We start from the raw sequence: 24,770 nt of genomic DNA on the forward strand, positions 1-24,770 counted from the left end.
CCCCCGACGACGATTTGGAGCGAAACCAGTGGGGGCGAAGAGGTCAAGGAGCGAAACGACTGTAGGTCGTCTACCCAGGTTTTCGGATTTAAGCTTTCAAAGGTAGCATTTGACATAATCGCTTCAGTATTTTTCGTATGAACTGTGATCTTTTCTAAGAGTAACTAATCCTCCTAACTGCGAGTACAAATGTTTTGCGTATTAAAGAACAACATTGGTGGAAACACTGCTTCCAAATCATTGTCCGGCATTAGATAAATTTGTATTACACTTTCCGTATCCTTTACACTACAGTTTTGATGTCGGATGTTCCTGGAGATGTGTGTGTGTGTGTGGGGGGGGGGGGGGGGGGCATTAGTTACAACTAGCCAGGTTATCCAAAGAAAAACGTCATCTCAATTAAACTTCATATTGAGTGAGGAGGTTGGAATATGTACAGTACAATGCAGGCAGATAAGGAAGGCTACTAAGTAACAAAATAGGCTACAAAGTCCAAGTTATAGATTTAGACATACTCACATAGAATAGTTCGATGAGCCGACGATGATATGATAATGATTGGCTGAAACATTTTCTTTTCAATTAACCGTTCTACCGATTGTTGACCAAACCAGAGCAAGCCATGGTTGTCTTATCGATAGCTCAGAAGGTGGCGCTTGGTCTGGCGCTACCGACGGCAGCTTTGCTGGTCTATCTCTTGTGGAGGAGCACTGACGATGGTGAGTTTCGCCAAAACTAAACTCAATTAAAACAGTATGCAGGCCTCTCAATGAACCCAAACACGCGTTGTCTAGAGAAGTCAAGAAGAACATCGCTCCCTGTTCTTTGATAACTTTGTCCTTGGTATGTTGTCTTACATGTATTGTTATGTTGTGTACAGTGGAACCTCTCTATTAAGGACACCCTGGGACTGACAAGTGCTAATAGAGTGGTGTCCTGATTAGAGAGGTCAAATTGAATGGAAACCACCAATTTGGGACCAAACCTAGTGTCCTTAATTGAGAGGTTGTCCTTAATAGAGAGGTGTCCGCTAAGGGAGGTTTCACTGTACATACATATCATGTATTCTCATCTTACATATGTTTATGTTCTCCTTTCTCAGATGAAGGTGTGGATTCTGAATCCTTCGTTACTTCCCGCCAGACAGTGATCGAGGTGAAAGTTCCCCGTCCTGTGGTCGGAGCTGTGATTGGACGACAGGGTTGTGTGATCAAACAGGTATGATTGAATAAAGATGAAATATCGTCATGAAATAAAGCAATTTAAAAAAAACATATACATCATATTTCCCAGTCACGAAAACTGTGATCACATGAAAGCATCTCTTTTCCCTTTGTTGTGATCATGTGCTGTAAATCGCCTTGGCAGTCTCTCAGCTCTTGTGATATCTGTTGTTAAGGTCGCACAGGAGACCGGCGCCAGGATTCACTTCCGTGACCGAGACGGCGACAATGATGAGGAGGGCCCAGACCGCATCGTACTCATCCGAGGGAACATGGAATCTGCGCAAAATGCCGAACTCAAAATACGCAAAATCATCGCAGAACAGCCGGATGTGGTGGTCGAGGAAATCCATGTGCCGCAGAGAATGTTGGGGAAAATTATAGGTGAGATGGTTACGCCCTTTGCACAGGAACTCTGTAACTCCATTAGTGCTGACCTGGCATTATCCCTCGGTATCCGCCTTACACTCACAAACGTCTATGTTTTTGCCCTATCTGAATTGAAAAGATTGTAATTTTAAGTTTTGGGGTAATTTTTTAGGTCGTGGTGGTGAAAATATCCGTCAAATGATGCGGATATCAAAGTGCCGGATTAACATAAGTCGTTCTGGGGGCGATCGAGGGCCGAATACGTTGACACCAGTTGAGTTGAAAGGATCTCAGGAGCAGATTGAGACTGCCAAGGCTTTGATCGACGAGAAAATAGCCGAGGCAGATAACGATCGGGCGAGGGATGCGGTCATCATGGCAAATAGGCGGGAACGTGGCCGGCCGCGGGGAGACGCACAGCCTGTTAAAGGTATGTCATGCCTCTCTTATCTGATGACGTTTTCCTGTATAATATCACCGGTTAACCACGTTCAGACAAAGTAGAACTAATTTGCTGAATGAATTCATCAAAGCAGGTAGCATTCTGGGACACTTCCCAAGTAATCGGGTCACAAAAGGGTGACGTCGGTCAGGTGTACTGTGAGTATTGCAGCCTGTGATGTCATTCCTGTTTTAACAGTTCACACCAGAATGACTATTTCAGACCGAGGCCTACGCTAAAAGCAACTTAGTGAACTAATATCAACCTTGTTCCTGCTTTCAGAGGCAAGCCTTTATGCACCAGACCAAGTGCGTATGCCAGACCACGGAGATTACATTGAAGTCTACGTCTCGGCCATGGAGCATCCAGGACAGTTCTGGTTGCAGTTGTTAACGACAAGCTCAGCGCGGTTAGACCGCCTCGTAGACACTATGACCACTTTCTATGATGATCCCGAATCAATTCAGGTCAGGTTTGATTTTGTGCAAATTGCTTTAGACGAAAAAAACAGACTGCCCAAATTCAAAACAACAGCCAATTAGTCTCGAGCCCAGCATTCAACCAATACATTGTGCCAAATGTGTGGAGTTTCAGCATTAGCATGCGTGTCAAGAAAAATGACATCACAGAGCTATTTTCAATTCCAGTGTCTTGTCATATTCCCTCTTCTTGATTCTAGTACGCCAAGGTGATCCACTTTAACCCTCTTCTTGATTCTAGTACGCCAAGGTGATCCACTTTAACCCTCTTCTTGATTCTAGTACGCCAAGGTGATCCACTTTAACCCTCTTCTTTATTCTAGTACGCCAAGGTGATCCACTTTAACGAAGGTGATATTGTCGCTGCCCCCTTCCCATATGACAGCTCCTGGTACCGCGCCCGTATCACTAAGACACCTGAGGGTGACGACATAGACTTGTTCTATGTGGACTATGGTGATACTGGCACCGTTCACAAGGAGAAAATACGACAAATAAGGTGAGTCTGTGACGAGCTGATTTACTCAAACAAATGTGGTATGATCATAAAATTTGGGTGAACAGCTCTCTAACAGTGATCGTATTGATCAATAGGTAACCGACTATGCCACCGAATGATAACGTAGGGCTACAATAGCGGTCGATCTGAGAATATAAGACAAGTGAGCTTCTCGGATAATTGGGCATGTCAGTAAATGTTGATGCTTTGACCTAATTATTCTCTTTCCAGGAGTGATTTTCTTAGTCTTCCTTTCCAAGCAGTCGAGGTTTGCCTCGACAATGTGACCTCTCGAGACGAGCAATGGTCAGAGGAATCGTTAGACTTATTTGAAGAGATCACTGCACCGGGAAAATGGAAAACGTTAATGGCACGCACAAAAAGTTTTAAAGGGACGAAAAACGGTTCTATACCATGTGTGGAGTTAGTCGACACTAATGGTTCTGAGGTAAGATTATAGGTGGCGTTCTCTCATTGATTGACAGAAACCTGAATCAATGTTGTGGTTCTGAGGTAAGACTATAGGTGGTGTTCTCTCATTGATTGAAAGAAACCTGAATCAGTGTTTGTTTACTATCTGTTTCACTTTTCAATTGCTTCCTTATTTGTTGATATCAAGATGTAAACACAGCACGCGGACAGATTCTCGATTTGCTCTCTCTGATGAGCTGGGACAAATCAGATACATCCAGTCTAGTTTAAAAATGTGACACAGGTGGAGCTGCTGATTACAATGTCACCATTTTCATATTTGATTGTTTCAGGACGTATACATAGCACAGAAACTTGTTGATTTGGGATTTGGCGTCTTTGATGAACCAGCCAAGAGTGCTGATACGTCCACTGTAGTTGAGAATGGTGACACAGGGGGAGCCACTGAAGAGGTAGAAACGAGCACGGTAGATTTCAGTACCGCTGAAAGTGAGTGCTTGCCACGCCTGCTTTTCTTGTAGTTAGAGGACAGTGATTGGTCAGAGTCTGGCCGGACATCATTACACTGCGTTTTGAGAAAACAAATCTGAATTTGCCACAAAGAAAATGATGATGGGTAGCCTCAGAATGTGCTTGAGAGCTTTCCAACTCATGTCAGCTGATTGTTTTCATATTCTAAAAATTGATGGAAGCATTTCTTGTCCCAAGCTTGGCAATGGAGATGTACCATGATAACATCGTCCTGGATCCAGGACAGGATCCAGGACGATGCTAACTTATCAAACCATGTCAGAGTTGATGTCAGGCTCTGAACAGTTACTGTAACCATGTCAGAGTTGATGTCAGGCTCTGAACAGTTACTGTAACCATGTCAGAGTTGATGTCAGGCTCTGAACAGTTACTGTAACGTGAAGGTGGGCCTCGAGTTATTTACATCGCTGATGATTCATTCTGCTATCATCGCGTTCACCCTGTCTTGGCCCACCATGTGTTGTCTGTCTGCTGGCTAACTGTCCTTGTCTTGTCAGACTAACCAGCTTAGCTTGATTACTTGGGCTTCATTCATTCCCTTGCTTTAATAAAGCTTCATTCTAAGTGTCCTGTTTTCATTTCATCATTCTTGTTTATGTTGATATCTTGGCATTCGAATGTTCCTTTAAGCTTTATTTTGGTGATGATCAGTGGGGGAATTGTATCTGGTTGTCATGGACTTTAGACCCAGCGGATCAGCTCTATGTCCATGGTGAATACCTTTCCTGAGATTGGGGACTTTCTATATTTGGCAAGATGTTGGTTTTGGGTGGTTGTGGGTCTTCTCCAGTATGGATTAAAGACAGTACACTTGGTGATATGTTGTGTGGCTTGGATATGGTAAAGTAAGGTCCCTTCAGAGAAAAGAGAAGAAATTGTTCATTGCTGGTTATTGAACCTCAGAAACTTTGGTGACTAATTCAATGTCTCAAGGTCAATTCTTCATCACAGTGATGTTTCTGCTTCTACAATGAGAAAGAAAGCAACACCCTGTATTACCTCTCTACGGACCGTGTCTGCCTTATCTAATAAGCTCTGTCAGATGAGCATGAATCCATAACAAAACCTTCTTCAATGAGCTGATGACTCAGAAATGGGAGGTCAGCACCTCTGTTGACGAAGTCTTTACGAGATGTTATTGTGTTGATGTTAAGCCACCACACGCTGCATTCCTTCCAGGAATGTTGATGTTTCTTTGCACCTAAAGTTTAAATCTTTGATTGAATGCCAAGCCATTGTTGTATGTTTTCTGTAGTAACCTCTCCATTACTTGCAGGTCACCGTCATGCATTCCGTGTAAGTTTGAGATTTAGATTCGGTTGGGTGCCTAACCTTGATTTTGTCCCGGGATGCCTGCAGAAAAGTGTTGTATGGTGCATGACATGGGAGAGGGTGTTGGGCTGCCTTACCGATGCTACATGGATGTTTTTGTCATAAGAGATGACGGCATCAGTAACAAAGTGTTGTTCACGATGCATTTTTCTGCTGGTATAATTCAGATAGTCCCACAAACCCATTCCATTTGACTGGAGAAGTGAATGCTTCTAAATATCTGCATACAGACCTACTCTACCTTGGTGATCATTCCCCATGAACAACTCTACCTTATCCCCCATTGAAGAATCACCAACAAGCACATGTACATAATAACGTCTCGACATAATCAACGTGAGCACAGAGTGCATGTCCTCAACCACTGACTCATCAACTGGACTGGTTGTTCTATGTGGTCACATGACCCCTCTGCACCTGATGAGGGGATTGCTTCGTATCAATGTGCTCATCTGACCTCGGTGCCTGTCACCCTTGAGGTCATGGGTTCAACTCTCAGTCAGTACACCTTCTCATAGGATAAAGAGGATGCCTCTCTCTGACAGCACAGGCTTCAACATTACATTACAAATTAATAGAGAGGTCTGCCCTGGGGACACTTGACCTATTGTCAGCTCACTCATGTTCTCTCATTGTATACTGAAGGCAAACAGTGACCACATGTAAACTTTCTCTTCTTTCTATTTTAAGGATGAGGGGCGGTATAAAGATCGATTGATCGTACAGCAGGTCATGGATTTCGGACGCCTTGAGATTGACACGTGACCATGGATATCTTCATGTTTAGCGGACGTTTGGAAACCAACACGTGACCATGGATATCTTCATGTTTAGCGGACGTTTGGAAACCAACACGTGACCATGGATAGCCTGATGTTTAGCGGACGTTTGGAAACCAACACGTGACCATGGATAGCCTGATGTTTAGCGGACGTTTGGAAACCAACACGTGACCATGGATAGCCTGATGTTCAGCGGACGTTTGGAAACCAACACGTGACCATGGATAGCCTGATGTTTCTCAGAACAGAGAGTGATTCATTCAGGAATGAGTTACATTTATAAAACGAGGCCAACTGCCGCATGTTGCCAGGGTGGAATGAGACATTGTGTGAGTGTGCAGTGGGATCAGAGGCAATTGAGCGAGACCAAATAAGTCTTGTTTCATAAAGAATGTTTGTATCCAAGCATCAACTCATTTGGGGCCGGCCATTTCACTGTGTGATTCCAGTAGGCCTGTTTGCTATTAAAGGTGAGGGAAGCTATGCTCACTGCAGTACAGATCTTTTTGTTAAATATGTAGATATGTCATTTGATATCAAATAAAGCGCATTGTTTTTACATTCGAGTTAATATTTTTCATTTCATTTTGGATCATTGGACATTTGAAAGCCAACTCAACTCAATTTTTTTCAGAATTTTGAACTTGTAAATCTGTTCAACAATTTTGGCGGGAAAAACCTAATCATGTATTTTGTCCCCGGATTTTCAACTTCACTAACGCGACCATTTAACCTCGGTCCCATGAGTGGTCATGTTACTGTATAAAACTAAACTTGGATAAAAGAAAGGAAAATCTGGTCCCCTGATGTTCAATATCATGAATGTTTACCCCCAGCAAGTGAATACAGTTCTTTCTCTCTGGCCACTACAGAGAACGGGAACACTCCTGGCCCTTGTGGAAAATTTGAACATTAATTCCACAGATTATGAAATTTCAATGCATTTCATTGTGATGTGCTTTAGAAGAACAATTCACTATAACCATGTGTTCACTGTTTAAGTTCTCCCTTGACCACAGCATACAACAACTCAAATATAAATAAATCCAATATAAATAGATTTACATGTAGGTGCATTACATCTCGAGTACACTGTACATTACATCTCGAGTACACTGTACATTACATCTCGAGTACACTGTACATTACATCTCGAGTACACTGCACATCAACTTATCATCATACCACAAGAAACATATTCGCTTAGTGATTCCGCCGTGGGAAAACACAGAAGCACATAATGACTATTGAGGAAGAAAAGGGCAGACCTTCCTCGCGTCCCGATATAGAAAATGCCTCATCCCAAATCCCAACAGACGACCTTGGCCCTATTGGCCGCTGTCTTCTGCCCATCCTGAATAAAAATATAAAAATATGGCTGTCGATCTCATCACAGCTATTTTCTGGTTTACTCCAGAATCCTGAAAAATACCGACCTCTCGCTATAGAAAAGGTCTGTATAACGTTTCCATGACTTCAGGTGACCCATTATTGAACAGGCCTAAGAATACCCACCTGAAACCATGGAAACTGCATTAAAGCTCAATGTTGCTTACACCCTTCAAACAAAATGAGCATGACCCAAGTAAGTAGTTTACATGGAGACTGGGAAAGACCATTTTAGATTTCAGGTAATTCCATCTCACTGTCACCCTTTCAAACAAGATGAGTATGACCCAAGTGAGTGACTTTGAGAGAGACTGGGCAAGTCCATTTTAAATTCAGGTAGTTTATGTACTGTCACTCAACAATCTGACATTTTCTGGTTCCCCATCGCTGCTTGGACTAGGCCGTCGGTTGTTCATAGATGCTGTGATTCCATTGGTTGTCACGACTACTATCGGTACATCGTTATTTATTGTATTGTCAGCTGTGTCCAAGTCTTTATCCTTAGATTTTCTGATGACCTGGAAACAAAAGAACAATTTCAAAATATGTTGATCACCAATTTTGAAACACCTGGATTTAGAATGAACTGCGCTCTACAGTGTAACTGTACCATGCACCAGTGGAGCCTTGTTTTGAATTCAGCTGTTATGTGAGGCGACTATAACGCTTTGTAGATTTGGCTGGTCCAATACACGCTATGGTCTCTGTAGGTTATAAGCACTCACCGCTTCACCTTTCCATATCAATCTGAATTCTCTCCGATATATGCTGATGCTGAACACTGTGATTAAGGTGAAGGGGACGAGGTAGAGAAGGGCAGGTTGGCCAATCTCCATAAATATGAGCGCACAGAACGTCACCAGGAGCCCGAGACCATATGCTGAAAACATAACCATTGATACAACATGAGCTGTGAGTGAAGTGTGCAGGCAGACTCTTGAGTCTCTGTCTATCATGAAGACATACATTAATACGCTTACATTGTACACCATGTCCTGCTACCTGCATACAATAGGCCTTACATTGTACACCATGTCCTGCTACCTGCATACAATAGGCCTTACATTGTACACCATGTCCTGCTATCTGCATACAATAGGCCTTACATTGTACACCATGTCCTGCTACCTGCATACAATAGGTCTTACATTGTACACCATGTCCTGCTATCTGCATACAATAGGTCTTACATTGTACACCATGTCCTGCTACCTGCATACAATAGGTCTTACATTGTACACCATGTCCTGCTATCTGCATACAATAGGTCTTACATTGTACACCATGTCCTGCTACCTGCATACAATAGGTCTTACATTGTACACCATGTCCTGCTATCTGCATACAATAGGCCTCAGATACCTGACAAATCAGATCCAAAACAAAAGAACAACGCACACTCGAACACTTCTATAGGCCTAAGCTGACTTCAGACAATGCCAAAAGCTACTGTGAGCCTTTGTTCAAGTTGAAAGATGGTTAGAGAAGTTGCCTGGGTCGGGGTTGAATATTGGAGGCACCATTCCTTGCTGAGTTTGTCCCAATTAATAACATTATTCACTGGACAGACTTACCAACGGGAGACAGACTTACCAACAAGAGTCGCCATGAAGTAAATGCGACATCTGCTCTGCACTCTGAGATCAAAGCCATGGATGTAGGAGATGAGGAGACCTGGAATAAAGAGATTAGATTATACCATGGTTCATTCATGGGGCTGCATGGTCAAGTCATTTACGGCATCCACGACTTACCAGGTACGAGGACATCTCCAAATCCCAGCAGAGAGTAAGGAATATGGCAAAGAGCAATATCGGTCTTGATGAAGCGCGGTACCTTCAACACCATGGGGAGCTGTTCTCCCGTCGTGCTGCCCTGGCCGGTTGCCACCTGAACCATGATACTCTGCTTGCCCTGAAGGTACAACACATCAAGGGAGTATTAGAGATTGTTGATATGGAAGAGCCAGTGGCCACCTGAACCATGATACTCTGCTTGCCCTGAAGGTACAACACATCAAGGGAGTATTAGAGATTGTTGATATGGAGGAGCACCCAAGCACCTCAGAAACTTAGGCTTGTATGTAAAATGGCACTATTACCAACTAACATGACTCATCAGGCCTTCGTTTGAGGTCACAGACGCTGAGTGTTAACCTTTTACAACATTAGGACAGAAGTCCTTTGTCAAGAAGTACATATCAAATCCCGCAGCTTCTCATGTGACCTACCTTGGTGATCAGAGGCGTGATGAAGACGAAGAAGATATCATAAACGAACAGCAACAAGAGGAGGATGGTACACGCCTGAAAAGAAACAAACACAGTTTGAACGTTTCCACCAAGCTTCTTGTTCAATCTTATCGTGTGCCACATTCAAGAACTGACTCTTCTCCTGCATGAGGAAAATGGGAGTATGATTGAATTCATCAGCCGTCTGCTTTCATGGTTGCCCTGGTTTTCAACAGAGACCTGGTTGAAACTAGACACAAACATGCTGAGATATATCCACAGCAATGTACACAGCAATGTACACAGCAATGTACACAGCAATGTACACAGCAATGTACACAGCAATGTACACATTGTTGTATTATCTACCAGGCAACCAAGATGGCAGACGGCTGGTGGCTTTGATCAATTGGGTACCTCTCTTTATAGGAGTTCTATTGGCAGTAATGTTTGCTTCTAAGATGTTTAAACCTATTTTGCTACGAACCTTCAGGTTGGGAAGTCGGATTGTCTTCATCATGTGGACACAGAATACTATCCCAAGGAAATCCTGCAGCACCCAGGCATATCTGAAAGGTCAAAGGTTGGAGATCATCACCATAGCAACACAAAAATATCTTCCAAGAAAGCAAAGCACACATAACCAACAAAAACAGTGTAAAAGTAGTGCCACCTACTGCCACCTACTACTGCCACTGAGCTATATAGGCAGGGTATATGAAAAAGCTGGATCATTGGAAGGCTGGATTACCTGGATTGTGCCTCATGATCACCACCACCTTGATGGATTGCAAATGCCCAAATCACAGGGATAGGCCTACACTACAGTACACCATGCAGTGCTAGCTAGAGCAGCACGAGGCTGAGTATTGCAACTAAACGATAGGCCTACTGGTAGGCCTACACTACAGTTCACCATGCAGTGTCAGCTACTGCAGCTGAGGATGCGCATACGATGTTAATACATAGGCCTACATCGTACTCCTTTGACATGTTTGAATGCCTCTGCTCAGTACAAGTGCAAGGGATAAGGCACCAATCTCTATACACATGGATATCATCCATTCCAGGCAGTGGTGATTCACGAGTTACAATCCAGTGATTCCAGCAGTCCAGCTTTTTCACATACCCTAGGTGGCACCTCACTTATGCCTCATGTACTCACCCGGCCTTCCTCTCGATCGCCCACCAGATCACTTATACCTCATGTACTCACCCGGCCTTCCTCTCGATTGCCCACCACCTCACTTATGCCTCATGTACTCACCCGGCCTTCCTCTCGATCGCCCACCAGATCACTTATGCCTCATGTACTCACCCGGCCTTCCTCTCGATCGCCCACCAGATCACTTATGCCTCATGTACTCACCCGGCCTTCCTCTCGATCGCCCACCAGATCACTTATGCCTCATGTACTCACCCGGCCTTCCTCTCGATCGCCCACCACCTCACTTATGCCTCATGTACTCACCCGGCCTTCCTCTCGATCGCCCACCACCTCACTTATGCCTCATGTACTCACCCGGCCTTCCTCTCGATCGCCCACCACCTCACTTATACCTCATGTACTCACCCGGCCTTCCTCTCGATCGCCCACCAGATCACTTATACCTCATGTACTCACCCGGCCTTCCTCTCGATCGCCCACCAGATCACTTATACCTCATGTACTCACCCGGCCTTCCTCTCGATCGCCCACCAGATCACAACAGCAGAACAGCAGAAGAACAGCACAATGTTCCTGATCTCAGGACGAGATGAGAGAATTGGGATCTTGTTAGGAGGCAACCTGAAAAATACAATTGACCTCTCTAATCAGGACACCTCTCTATTAAAGACAGCACTTGTCAATCTCGAGGGTGTCCTTAATAGAGAGGTTCTACTGTTCAATAACTCCTGAACATTTTCAACTGACTTTCTGAGTCAATTTATAGGAAATGACTAGGTTATCTTGCTCACCAACGGTTTCAGGCAGCCATGCCCAAGATGAAGGGAGGGGTTGGTGTAGGTGATTGGTGTAGGGATACTCACTGTTTTGTACAGATAGGAATCTTGGCCACCACGGGCTTCAAGCAGTTGAGGGAGGGGTTGGTGTAGGCGATTGGTGTAGGGATACTCACTGTTTTGTACAGATAGGAATCTTGGCCACCACGGGCTTCAAGCAGTTGAGGGAGGGGTTGGTGTAGGTGATTGGTGTAGGGATACTCACTGTTTTGTACAGATAGGAATCTTGGCCACCACGGGCTTCAAGCAGTTGAGGGAGGGGTTGGTGTAGGCGATTGGTGTAGGGATATTCACTGTTTTTTACAGATAGGAATCTTGGCCACCACAGGCTTCAAGCAGTTGAGGGAGGGGTTGGTGTAGGTGATTGGTGTAGGGATACTCACTGTTTTGTACAGATAGGAATCTTGGCCACCACAGGCTTCAAGCAGTTGAGGGAGGGGTTGGTGTAGGTGATTGGTGTAGGGATACTCACTGTTTTGTACAGATAGGAATCTTGGCCACCACGGGCTTCAAGCAGTTGAGGGAGGGGTTGGTGTAGGTGATTGGTGTAGGGATACTCACTGTTTTGTACAGATAGGAATCTTGGCCACCACGGGCTTCAAGCAGTTGAGGGAGGGGTTGGTGTAGGTGATTGGTGTAGGGATACTCACTGTTTTGTACAGATAGGAATCTTGGCCACCACGGGCTTCAAGCAGCCATGGAGAGCAATGCAAGAGGCCAGACAGAAGAGCCCAATCACTGCGTACACTGAAACAACAAAGTGATGATATCCATTTTGATTTTCAACGTCACTAATGCGACCACCCTGGTAACGCGACCATTCAACCTCGGTCCCATGAGTGGTCGTGTTCCACTGTATCTCTCGATGACCATGTTCTGTAGAACCATTTATAAACCTATTGACATGACCATTCATCGGCAAGGTCTCAAATAAGCACTTTTGGACGGCACCTTCAGTAAACCTATTACAAGTTTCTTACCCAAATAATCATAAAAGAAATAAAGTGCCAACAGCATGCCGATAATCAAGATGACAAAGAATATGACAGCCAGTGGACTGACATCCAGTGTTTCCACTTCCTCAGAGGTGTCCGGTCCCTCTTCTTCATCTCGGCGCGGCATACCAGCCGTCAACTTGTTCTTTAGATATCTGGAAGGTTGAACATGAGAGTGGTGACTGACGAGAACACACATTGACAGTTCAGCTTCAGCACAATATCTTAAAGATGAAATCAGAATATGTTTACGCATTCAGGCAGTCAGCTCAAACCGCTATCGTCAGGTTGCAATGACATCAAAAATATCATAATACTTCAAACTTTAAGGTCAAGGTCAAACTCCAGGTCTATGGGGAGGAGAATTCTGTGGCTAAAGTCATGTAAGAAATATCATTACAAGGTTTTTCTAATGATAAATGATTTTCATCATCAACCCAAACTTTTCCGAGTTCACAAACCCTAACATACTGTTGATGTTTGTTGACTCCCGCCCAATATGCTCCGATGAAGATTGTAAACACCGCCATTATCCAGATGAGAATCAGGTTATAATCAACACGACTGGCTGTTGCTTGGAATAACTGCAGGTTCAAGTCTGGCCCAAGTGACTGAAAAAATACAGAGTTTACATGTACATGTAGCTTATGCTGTAAAAAATACAGAGACTTTACATGTACATGTAGCTTATGCTGTAAAAAATACAGAGACTTTACATGTACATGTAGCTTATGCTGTAAAAAAATACAGAGTTTACATGTACATGTAGCTTATGCTGTAAAAAATACACCGAGTTTACATGTACATGTAGCTTATGCTGTAAAAAATACAGAGACTTTACATGTACATGTAGCTAATGCTGTAAAAAATACAGAGACTTTACATGTACATGTAGCTTATGCTGTAAAAAAATACAGAGTTTACATGTACATGTAGCTTATGCTGTAAAAAATACAGAGTTTACATGTACATGTAGCTTATGCTGTAAAAAAATACAGAGTTTACATGTACATGTAGCTTATGCCGTATACCAATGATGATGAGAACATTTTAATGTGACCCTACATGCCCTAGGCAAGTCGCTTTACTTCAATTCCTCTGACCTTAACCCTGTACAAGTATCTGCCTTCCTGCCTAAGACATAGTAAGACAACACAAACTGGCGCCCAACCATGGTGGCATGCAACGAATGCCCACAAGAACACGCCGTGGAAAGTCTTGTACAAAAGTTGAGGCTTAATTTCAACCCCCTGAACGACCCTGGGGAAGAATGGGCATTATGAGCAAGGAATATTACCTTTAATTGGTCGTAATCTTCCTTAGTTATCATTGCAACAGTCATGTTGATGTTCGCGTAATCAGAGAGATTTGTCGCTCCAGGAGGAAATACCTAAAATGGGGAGATATTAAACACGTTTATCCAAAGCCAAATGGTCACCTGCTCTGTTGAAACTCTGGGGTTCAGATAGAGAGCGACACACAGACAGTGACACACAAGCTGATTGTGTATACAATGACCAGATACAGAGCTACACACAGACAGTGACACACAAGCTGATTGTGTATACAATGACCAGATACAGAGCTACACACAGACAGTGACACACACGCTGATTGTGTACACAATGACCAGATACAGAGCTACACACAGACAGTGACACACAAGCTGATTGTGTATACAATGACCAGATACAGAGCTACACACAGACAGTGACACACAAGCTGATTGTGTATACAATGACCAGATACAGAGCTACACACAGACAGTGACACACAAGCTAATTGTGTATACAATGACCAGATACAGAGCTACACACAGACAGTGACACACAAGCTGATTGTGTATACAATGACCAGATACAGAGCTACACACAGACAGTGACACACAAGCTGATTGTGTATACAATGACCAGATACAGAGCTACACACAGACAGTGACACACAAGCTGATTGTGTATACAATGACCAGATACAGAGCTACACACAGACAGTGACACACAAGCTGATTGTGTATACAATGACCAGATACAGAGCTACACACAGACAGTGACACACAAGCTGATTGTGTATACAATGACCAGATACAGAGCTACACACAGACAGTGACACACAAGCTAATTGTGTATACAACGACCAGATACAGAGCTACACACAGACAGTGACACACAAGCTAATTGTGTATACAACGACCAGATACAGAGCTACACACAGACAGTGACACACAAGCTAATTGTGTATACAACGACCAGATACAGAGCTACACACAGACAGTGACACACAAGCTAATTGTGTATACAATGACCAGATACAGAGCTACACACAGACAGTGACACACAAGCTGATTGTGTATACAATGACCAGATACAGAGCTACACACAGACAGTGACACACAAGCTGATTGTGTATACAATGACCTTTAAAATGATGTTGGACACAGGAATGACATTCGATGACATATTCATTCCAGATGGGCAACTAGTAACACTTTAAATTTGAATTATTTCCAGAAGACCTTGTCCAAAGGTAACCAACTTAGTGTGAAAACCACAGTCATACAAACTTCTCTTCTTTTTCACTCAACTCTAACAACCTCTAACATGAAACAGCTAAGAAAGGGACAACTTGGGTGTGGGATTTTCTTAGCAGAGTCATTATCCTCCTGACCAGGTGAATACCACGCCCAAGTTGGTCCTTTAAGAAACCAACCAGGAAGTTCATCACCAAGACAATTCTCGCGTGTCTTTTTCTTACCGTTCCATTCATGTTGATGACAATCATCGCCGTCGCATTGTCATTGTAAACATTGTATGCTTTGTCAGAGAATGAACAATTGCCTCGCTTCACAACGACCACTTTGTCCTCGAGCTGCACAGATATCGAGGATGCCTCACAGCCAAAACTTGACATGAGGTCGGCCATTTTGTGGACAGGCTGAAAAGTAAGCACAGTATTGATTAAGTACCATGGGGGGAGGCACTGCGGACACCTCTCTATCAAGGACACTAGTTTCGGTCCTAATTGGCGGTACCCTTTGAATTTGACCTCTCTAATCAGGACATTTCTCTATTAAGGACAGCACTTGTCAGTCCTGAGGGTGTCCGTAATAGAGCGGTTCTAATGTACTTTATTTTCTAAATTCCTGGTATATTTCAAAGAATTTTCTGGCATACAAGGTTGAGAGGAGCATGCCTGGTCTGTCAGTCTTTGGACGGGTCTGGGTCTTGCTCTGTCGTGTCTCAACCAGAGCATCCAGAGACGGAGGACACTTACTGCTTCTTCCTGATTGGTTGGTAGGTCCTGAAAGCTTGGGTTGTACGCCAAACAGAACTTGTGGCCAGCCGAGTCATTATACTTCACGCTTGCCAACAATATCCCATAGTCACACGAGACCTGGAAGAAAATTGGATTTGAAAGAAATCATGGAATGGAATGGAAACACCTGTCAACGCTGAGGTTCGAGTTCCCTTTGGTGATGAAATAAACACAGGAGTGTGAAGTTTAAGTCAAAACCCACATCGAAGAAATGCAGAAGGTACTTTTTTCTTCTCCTGTGAGCAAAAATTTGTACGAGCATTTATTGGATGTCGGTAATTTGACCTAACCTTCACGCTCCTGTGGAGATACGGGAGGGCTACTCATCTTTGACAGCATAGTCTAGCTCCAGGACAGGAATCGAGATAGGAATCAAGGGCTGGGTAACAGTAACACCTGCTGCGAATCCCAAGAGTAAGAATCACGGGCATCGTAACGGACCGTCCACGACATCAGGGAAAAGACTTTTACCTTTGCAGTAATCGCGGAAGTGAGTACTTGGTCTTAGATTTGAACCGAGTTTACTTTGATTTCACCTGACCTGAGTTGTTATTCCTTTTACATGCAGTGTTCATGCACTTTGCAGAAAGCTTGCTGCAGTGCCAGTGACAGTGTGCAAGTGTCACGTGAGTACTTAACTTTAAACTTAGTCGCACTTTAGGCCCAAGTAACTAGTAGGCCTACATGAAGTAAAATTCGGATAAAATTCTTACCATAGAGATAAATGAAACACACACAAACAACGACAAACTATTCGAGAATCTCTTCATTGTAAATAAGTCACAAAATATATTCATTTGATGAGCGTATTATGCCAAGAAAACGATGAATTTATGATGTTTTTCAACTTCCTTCTTCCTTTATGATTTCGTGATTCTTTATCTATCGACTGACTGAAGTACCATTAGCGAATTGGTCTCGATTCGAGAAATCACCCAAAGATGCGAGTGTGATTGCAGGTCACGTGATGCGAAGAAAACATTATCACAAATAATATGACAAACAAAGATCTATAAATTGGTTTTCCTAATGTACCTCAGTATCATGTTTTTTCATTTTCATCTCAAGAAAGATTAATATATAGTTATTCAGATTTTATGAATAGATCCCTCTTATACTAATAAATATTCTAATGCAAATGATTTTTATATATATTTGTCAAAACTACTTTATATTAACCAAAATACTAGCAGACCAGAATATGTGTCATCTTTTAAAGTAGGTGATGATGACGTAGCACTGTTTTTCTGATTAGCATACATTGAGACACATTTCCTGGTTGCACTAAATAATGAACTCCTAATTAGCTGATCATCTGGCACCAGAGGATCAGGAAGACTTTTTGATGACCGAGGTGAAAACATAGGTTAGTGGAGGTGAAACTGCTGTTAAGGTGTTATGTTATTGTAACTGCATATTGTTTATGATGAATCTGACCATGGCATGTAGAGTAACAGTCGTTATGGAATGTTAGGTAGTGTCAGTGTGTCAGAGTATGTACACTGTGTGTACTGTAATACACAAAATGCATCAATACACACTGTGTACATCCATACTGTAAACACTCCTCTACCCCATCAACAGTGCGTGGAAGTGCACATGCATCAGCCGAGCGATCCCCGCCTCTGATGCATGAATGCTGATCTGAGCCTGTGTCAATCATCGACCATAGTCATAGACGAAGTGAAATTATATTGCTGTGGTCAACTCCTGCTCCAGTTACCCGACAAAGAATGTATCAAGCTGTTGAGTGTTGTCATTTTGGGCTACCGTACAACGTGTATGATATTGTGTTTCCTTGACGATGCATGATGTCGATGTGTTTGATTGAAGGAGAGAGGTCTATTTCTTCAGGTGGTCCATAGGGCCCGGGAGCGTGAAGTGAAAAAGATCCTGGAAGGTGCCCACGTTTATTTACGCTTGACATTGTGACGTCACTTCTCACGGGTTTGTAGCACAGCATTTCATCATAACGTTGTGATGTGATTTTCAGTAAATTGTGCTAAATGTATTACTTTTTTTCTTGCACTGCAGCATGGAGATCGACTTGGCAGATGATCCACCGAGCCCTGGTGTGTTCGAGGAGACAAGTCACACTGTGGCGGAGATGGTGGATGTTCCATCGGAAACTGATGTGGTGGATGCTGGTGTAAATAAGACAGAAGAAGATGAAACTGAGAAGGCAGATGGTGAAAGAGTAAAGGAATCAGTAAAGGAGAATGATAGAACCATCAATGAGAGTAGTTTAGATAACTTTAAGACAGGTCAGTAAATTGACATCATCTATCAACTCTTTGAAGACATGATTGTTGTCAATAGCCAAGATCTAGCTGATAACTTGGAAGAAGGTCCATTGGATTTGTAGGTGGTCAGCAGTTGACTTTGCATGGTACATAGATCAAAGCCAAAGGTAGTCAAAGAGTTTAAAAAGTTAAATTTGATGCCAAACAGGTTATGAAAGCTGCCAATTATATTAAGGATAACAATGCCGCTTTGCAGTGATCGGGGAAATTGACTTGAATAGACCGAGGTGGATTTAGTGGCGACAGTATCAGAACTCTTCAAATGAGTTTAAAGTGAATTAAAATTGCATAGATTGAATTTGCAGATGTGGAGATTGCTGACATTGACCCAGAAGTTGTGAAGAAACTAACCAAGGGCTTCCTGAATGCATTCTTACCCGAGGGAGAAAAGGCCAAGGTCACCTTGGACGAATTGTTGTGAGTATTCTTTGTCTTTGATGTTGTAACCTGAACGTCTCTGTTGATCCTTGCCGTTAACAACAGAAGAGTGATGACTCGGGTACCACCTTGTTTCATCCACCAAGTAGACTGTTCCTTGCCGTTAACAACAGAAGAGTGATGACTCGTGTACCACCTTGTTTCATCCACCAAGTAGACTGTTCCTTGCCGTTAACAACAGAAGAGTGATGACTCGTGTACCACCTTGTTTCATCCACCAAGTAGACTGTTCCTTGCCGTTAACAACAGAAGAGTGATGACTCGGGTACCACCTTGTTTCATCCACCAAGTAGACTGTTCCTTGCCGTTAACAACAGAACAGTGATGACTCGGGTACCACCTTGTTTCATCCACCAAGTAGACTGTTCCTTGCCGTTAACAACAGAAGAGTGATGACTCGGGTACCACCTTGTTTCATCCACCAAGTAGACTGTTCCTTGCCGTTAACAACAGAACAGTGATGACTCGGGTACCACCTTGTTTCATCCACCAAGTAGACTGTTCCTTGCCGTTAACAACAGAACAGTGATGACTCGGGTACCACCTTGTTTCATCCACCAAGTAGACTGTTCCTTGCCGTTAACAACAGAAGAGTGATGACTCGTGTACCACCTTGTTTCATCCACCAAGTAGACTGTTCCTTGCCGTTAACAACAGAAGAGTGATGACTCGGGTACCACCTTGTTTCATCCACCAAGTAGACTGTTCCTTGCCGTTAACAACAGAAGAGTGATGACTCGTGTACCACCTTGTTTCATCCACCAAGTAGACTGTTCCTTGCCGTTAACAACAGAAGAGTGATGACTCGGGTACCACCTTGTTTCATCCACCAAGTAGACTGTTCCTTGCCGTTAACAACAGAAGAGTGATGACTCGGGTACCACCTTGTTTCATCCACCAAGTAGACTGTTCCTTGCCGTTAACAACAGAACAGTGATGACTCGGGTACCACCTTGTTTCATCCACCAAGTAGACTGTTCCTTGCCGTTAACAACAGAAGAGTGATGACTCGTGTACCACCTTGTTTCATCCACCAAGTAGACTGTTCCTTGCCGTTAACAACAGAAGAGTGATGACTCGTGTACCACCTTGTTTCATCCACCAAGTAGACTGTTCCTTGCCGTTAACAACAGAAGAGTGATGACTCGGGTACCACCTTGTTTCATCCACCAAGTAGACTGTTCCTTGCCGTTAACAACAGAACAGTGATGACTCGGGTACCACCTTGTTTCATCCACCAAGTAGACTGTTCCTTGCCGTTAACAACAGAACAGTGATGACTCGGGTACCACCTTGTTTCATCCACCAAGTAGACTGTTCCTTGCCGTTAACACCAGAAGAGTGATGACTTGGGTACCACCTTGTTTCATCCACCAAGTAGACTGTTCCTTGCCGTTAACAACAGAAGAGTGATGACTCGTGTACCACCTTGTTTCATCCACCAAGTAGACTGAACGCTGCGCAATCTTGCCAATCAAGAGTGTTGTCTTTGTCTTACTTGTTGGCCCGGAGTTAAGCCTGCTCTGCCAACCACAATCCTCACCTCCCACTCTCTTTCAGACAAAACCAAAAGGTGCTTATTGAGACAGTCCAACATGAAAGGTCAAAGTTCACTGAGTGCACTGCCTTCACGGACCTCACAGAGATGGTAGGTTGAAACTTTAGTCTGTTTTCTGGTGAGCAAAATAAGCCTCAAGCAGAATTTGGCGAGAATATGCTGGTGTGGCAAGAAAGTGCTGTCTCTATGAGAGGTCTTGGTGTGCTTTGGCAGTGCCTGAGAGTAGATGACATGGAATTGGTTGATAATCTGACAAGTGGACACTAGAGGCACACAGGTGCTGTCTCTATGAGAGGTCTTGGTGTGCTTTGGCAGTGCCTGAGAGTAGATGACATGGAATTGGTTGATAATCTGGCAAGTGGACACTAGAGGCACACAGGTGCTGTCCGTGAACAACGCTACAACAATATGCAGTAAGACTTTGTTTTCAGTTATTGACTTGGCCGGAAACCTGTTACCAGAGGACTGGAGGTTATAATCATTGCTGACCAATCTTACAGCTGACGCTGACGCTGTAGCAACTCCTTCTTTAAGTCATTGTTCTCTTCTTCAGATGAACCAAGCCAGACAGTATTACAACAAACTGGTGACCGTCAAAAAAGACATGGCTGCTCTTCACGAGAAGTCAGTTAAATTAAAGGTAAATCCATTTTTTGGACAGGTTCGAGTCCAGCCTGTATATGGATTGTTCCCAAAAGCTTTGTTACCAAGCGGTGATTCAGAGTTCATAAGTTGGACAGAGCCTTTCATTCACCATCCTTGCTATACCACCTTTGACGTTTGTTATTGTAGTGTGTTTTGAGCCTGGTTGCTGAAAAGGCTTTTAGGTCAGCAGTAACCTGCTTTACCGGGAGGTGTTAACACGACCGACTATTGCATTCAGATTCTAGTCCAGCAGTAACCATCTTTACCGGGAGGTGTTAACACGACCGACTATTGCATTCAAATTCTAGTCAGAGATGTTTTTTCTTTCCAGAAACGAGCGCTGCGCCTTCAGCAGGGTAAACAGAAGGAGATGTTACAGAGAGAACAGAAACATGAGAAAGAACTTGAAAAGGAGCGAGCGTTGATGGCTCGTCCCATCAAGAGGTCGAGCAGTCAACCACAGGAACGTGGAGGACTTGTATAGATGTTCTCTTCCTTATGGTGTCAACCACAGGAACGTGGAGGACTTGTATAGACGTTCTCTTCCTTATGGTGTCAACCACAGGAACGTGGAGGACTTGTATAGACGTTCTCTTCCCTATGGTGTCAACCACAGGAACGTGGAGCACTTGTATAGACGTTCTCTTCCCTATGGTGTCAACCACAGGAACGTGGAGCACTTGTATAGACGTTCCCTATGGTGTCCACTGTAGGGCCGCAATTGGTGTTGGGGGGGCCGCAATTGGTATGGGGGGGGCAAAGTAACTGTACTGGATGCTTTCTGCCATAAATTGGGGACCAACCATGATTAGAATCAACACATTCAAGGGTACATAGGTCAAAAAGTTCTCTCATTTCAGGCCTGAGAAGAAGCCAGAATGGTTAGCTCATGTCAGTGGCTTTTTGATTGTAGTATAATTCTCAAAGATTAGGACGAGAGTTAAATTGTAAATAGCGTTTAGGAAACAAGTTGATTTTTATATAATATATTAATATGAAATAAACAAAAATTGTGCAAAGATTATCTTGTTTTGTTATCGTTCTTAGATTTGGACAATAATCAGTCATCATGTTGACCTGGTGTTCCTGTGGCACTTGGCAGTCCCCACAATGAAGTCCTTGATGGACATTCAGCTGGTTGTAAACCTGGGGGGGGGGGGGGGGCTCCATGCAAGCACCGTTTGTGGTCCAGATTAGGACAACCACTAGACCACTGTGTGTGCCCTCCCCGTAATGTGCCCATCCAGTAAGATAGTATGTGATGTCATAATGACACACATGTCATGATAGACCTTTAGAACGGAGTCGCAACGGCACCTGAACGGGCAGAAATGCCACGCTTTGATCGCCGCGCCATCTTGGCTAAAATGAGAGAACTGAAATTTGTTGAAAAATTGTTCAGTTGCATGCTTATTCCTAGAGATGGCGCGACAATCGGACAGTAAAGAACTACGCCATCGCCATCTTCAGGGCAAGGTAGAAACTGAAAATTGCGTTTTGTCTTTTCAGTTTCTATCTTGCCCTGAAGATGGCGATGGCGTAGTGCTTTCATGAAGTCAATGAGACTCCGAAAACCAGCTCAAAGAGATCTGAAATGATAAAGATTTAGTCCGAATCAGCACAAAGTGTGGTTGATTTTGACCTGGTTTAGTTAACACCTTCAGCGCCGAACCAAAACGAGGTCTGTAAAGTCTTTGGTCTGTAGAATAGACCCTGCCCTCCTGATGATGGCCATCGCCATCTTCAGGACAATGTAGGAACTGAAAAGACCAAACAATATTTTCACGCTATTTTCAGTTCCTACATTGCCCTGAAGATGGCGATGGCGTAGTTCTTTCATGAAGTGCTTTCCTCCTTTATTTCTCACTTATGTTATCTTTTGGTACTCTTGTACCTTTTATTAAGGTCTGAGTAATAAAATTCATTCATTCATTCATTCATCATTCATTCATTCAAAAAGCACCCAACTATTGTAAAATAATCAGGGACCGTTACGGTTTCCAATGGCAAAAACACTTCCCTAACGATATAACGGGGGACAATTTGACTGGGGTGCAATCTGAGAACTGTCGGGGGAGGTGGGGGTGGGGAGTTGTCCAGATATCGACTCAGACGTAGGCATTCAAGTCGATGGTTGTGACGCATCGTAACTGGTTTCAAAAAGTGATTGAGGACATTTCTTTCACACAATGCATGTCATCAAGTTGATCATCACGATGGCGAATTTTGGGAAGACGAAATCAGCCCCTGTAGTGTCAAGACTGTAACCGTCGCCCAAAAACCAATTTCCACGCGAAGTATCGAATCGATTCTTGAGTCCGTCCCCAGTAGCCCCTCTAAAGTTAGAATGGCAAAGTTACTGACCCCGTGATAATCTAGTCCAGGTAGAGGAGATACCACTCGTCATGTAACAAAATTGATTCAGTAAAACTTAAAATGTCCTGGTATGGTAGACCTTTAGAACGGAGACGCAACGGCACCTGAACGGGCAGATATGCCACGGTTCGATCGCCGCGCCATCTTGGCAAAAATGAGAGAACTGAAATTTGTTGAAAAATTGTTCAGTTGCATGCTAATTCCTAGAGATGGCGCGACAATCGGACAGTAAAGAACTACGCCATCGCCATCTTCAGGGCAAGGTAGAAACTGAAAATTGCGTTTTGTCTTTTCAGTTTCTACCTTGCCCTGAAGATGGCGATGGCGTAGTTCTTTCATGAAGTCAATGAGACTCCGAAAACCAGCTCAAAGAGATCTGAAATGATAAAGATTTACTCCGAATCAGCACAAAGTGTGGTTGATTTTGACCTGGTTTAGTTAACACCTTCAGCGCCGAACCAAAACGAGGTCTGTAAAGTCTTTGGTCTGTAGAATAGACCCTGCCCTCCTGATGATGGCCATCGCCATCTTCAGGACAATGTAGGAACTGAAAAGACCAAACAATATTTTCACGCTATTTTCAGTTCCTACATTGCCCTGAAGATGGCGATGGCGTAGTTCTCTCATGAAGTGCTTTCCACCTTTATTTCTCACTTATGTTATCTTTTGGTACTCTTGTACCTTTTATTAAGGTCTGATTCATAAAATTCATTCATTCATTCATTCATTCATTCATTCATTCATTCATTCATTCAAAAAGCACCCAACTATTGTAAAATAATCAAGGACCGTTACGGTTTCCAATGGCAAAAACATTTCCCTAAAGATATTACGGGGGACAATTTGACTGGGGTGCAATCTGAGAACTGTCGGGGGAGGTGGGGGGTGGGGAGTTGTCCAGATATCGACTCAGACATAGGCATTCAAGTCGATGGTTGTGACGCCCATAACTGGTTTCAAAAAGTGATTGAGGACATTTCTTTCACACAATGCATGTCATCAAGTTGATCATCACGATGGCGAATCTTGGGAAGACGAAATCAGCCCCTGTAGTGTCAAGACTGTAACCGTCGCCCAAAAACCAATTTCCACGCAAAGTATCGAATCGATTCTTGAGTCCGTCCCCAGTAGCCCCTCTAAAGTTAGAATGGCAAAGTTACTGACCCCGTGATAATCTAGTCCAGGTAGAGGAGATACCACTCGTCATGTAACAAAATTGATTCAGTAAAACTTAAAATGTCCTGGTATGGTAGACCTTTAGAACGGAGACGCAACGGCACCTGAACGGGCAGATATGCCACGGTTCGATCGCCGCGCCATCTTGGCAAAAATGAGAGAACTGAAATTTGTTGAAAAATTGTTCAGTTGCATGCTTATTCCTAGAGATGGCGCGACAATAGGAGAGTAAAAGAACTACGCCATCGCCATCTT

General features: G+C 43.5%; 3 protein-coding genes across 7 annotated transcripts; 2 read left to right on the plus strand and 1 right to left on the minus strand.

Annotated features, from left to right (window-relative positions):
* Window positions 1-36: 36 nt before the first annotated feature.
* LOC135498645 (tudor and KH domain-containing protein-like) lies at window positions 37-6,648 on the plus strand. Of its 5 annotated transcripts, none has more exons than XM_064789026.1 (11): window positions 38-102; window positions 615-719; window positions 1,103-1,218; window positions 1,400-1,607; window positions 1,765-2,022; window positions 2,317-2,501; window positions 2,837-3,012; window positions 3,244-3,460; window positions 3,777-3,933; window positions 5,252-5,271; window positions 5,998-6,648. In XM_064789026.1, exons 2-11 carry the CDS (start codon window positions 623-625, stop codon window positions 6,070-6,072), a joined length of 1,509 nt encoding a protein of 502 aa, XP_064645096.1. In that variant the 5' UTR covers window positions 38-102; window positions 615-622; the 3' UTR covers window positions 6,073-6,648. The 5 variants fall into 5 exon arrangements, with proteins under 5 accessions (XP_064645095.1, XP_064645096.1, XP_064645098.1 ...); XM_064789028.1 differs by having other exon boundaries at window positions 3,777-3,896; XM_064789025.1 differs by having other exon boundaries at window positions 37-102; window positions 5,252-6,648.
* A 479-nt stretch (window positions 6,649-7,127) lies between these two features.
* Window positions 7,128-16,909, minus strand: LOC135498644 (signal peptide peptidase-like 2B). Its single transcript, XM_064789024.1, has 14 exons — window positions 16,733-16,909; window positions 15,978-16,097; window positions 15,459-15,638; window positions 14,005-14,097; window positions 13,179-13,318; window positions 12,693-12,862; window positions 12,363-12,459; window positions 11,384-11,497; window positions 10,196-10,277; window positions 9,709-9,783; window positions 9,233-9,392; window positions 9,072-9,152; window positions 8,204-8,358; window positions 7,128-7,996 (listed from the first exon to the last, which is right to left on the minus strand). Exons 1-14 carry the CDS (start codon window positions 16,814-16,816, stop codon window positions 7,820-7,822), a joined length of 1,728 nt encoding a protein of 575 aa, XP_064645094.1. The 5' UTR covers window positions 16,817-16,909; the 3' UTR covers window positions 7,128-7,819.
* Window positions 16,910-17,286: 377 nt separating this feature from the next.
* On the plus strand, window positions 17,287-21,987 carry LOC135498898 (biogenesis of lysosome-related organelles complex 1 subunit 6-like). The gene is made up of 6 exons (XM_064789415.1): window positions 17,287-17,385; window positions 18,054-18,283; window positions 18,628-18,739; window positions 20,321-20,408; window positions 20,872-20,958; window positions 21,295-21,987. Exons 2-6 carry the CDS (start codon window positions 18,055-18,057, stop codon window positions 21,445-21,447), a joined length of 669 nt encoding a protein of 222 aa, XP_064645485.1. The 5' UTR covers window positions 17,287-17,385; window position 18,054; the 3' UTR covers window positions 21,448-21,987.
* Window positions 21,988-24,770: the final 2,783 nt, after the last annotated feature.

Source organism: Lineus longissimus, chromosome 14 (genome assembly GCF_910592395.1).
Source record: "Lineus longissimus chromosome 14, tnLinLong1.2, whole genome shotgun sequence".
Lineage (NCBI taxonomy): Eukaryota > Metazoa > Nemertea > Pilidiophora > Heteronemertea > Lineidae > Lineus > Lineus longissimus.

Bases quoted from the DNA above. Each gene is read 5' to 3' on its own strand.
- LOC135498645 (XM_064789025.1), top strand. From the start codon at position 623: ATGGTTGTCTTATCGATAGCTCAGAAGGTGGCGCTTGGTCTGGCGCTA. The intron at 3,013-3,243 runs GTGAGTCTGTGA...TTCTCTTTCCAG, and splicing joins GAGAAAATACGACAAATAAG to GAGTGATTTTCTTAGTCTTC. The intron at 3,934-5,251 runs GTGAGTGCTTGC...CATTACTTGCAG, and splicing joins AGATTTCAGTACCGCTGAAA to GTCACCGTCATGCATTCCGT.
- LOC135498644 (XM_064789024.1), bottom strand. From the start codon at position 16,816: ATGAATATATTTTGTGACTTATTTACAATGAAGAGATTCTCGAATAGT. The intron at 9,393-9,708 runs GTAGGTCACATG...TTGTACCTTCAG, and splicing joins TCACGCCTCTGATCACCAAG to GGCAAGCAGAGTATCATGGT. The intron at 7,997-8,203 runs GTGAGTGCTTAT...TTTTGTTTCCAG, and splicing joins TGATATGGAAAGGTGAAGCG to GTCATCAGAAAATCTAAGGA.
- LOC135498898 (XM_064789415.1), top strand. From the start codon at position 18,055: ATGGAGATCGACTTGGCAGATGATCCACCGAGCCCTGGTGTGTTCGAG. The intron at 18,740-20,320 runs GTGAGTATTCTT...ACTCTCTTTCAG, and splicing joins GTCACCTTGGACGAATTGTT to ACAAAACCAAAAGGTGCTTA. The intron at 20,409-20,871 runs GTAGGTTGAAAC...TCTCTTCTTCAG, and splicing joins TCACGGACCTCACAGAGATG to ATGAACCAAGCCAGACAGTA.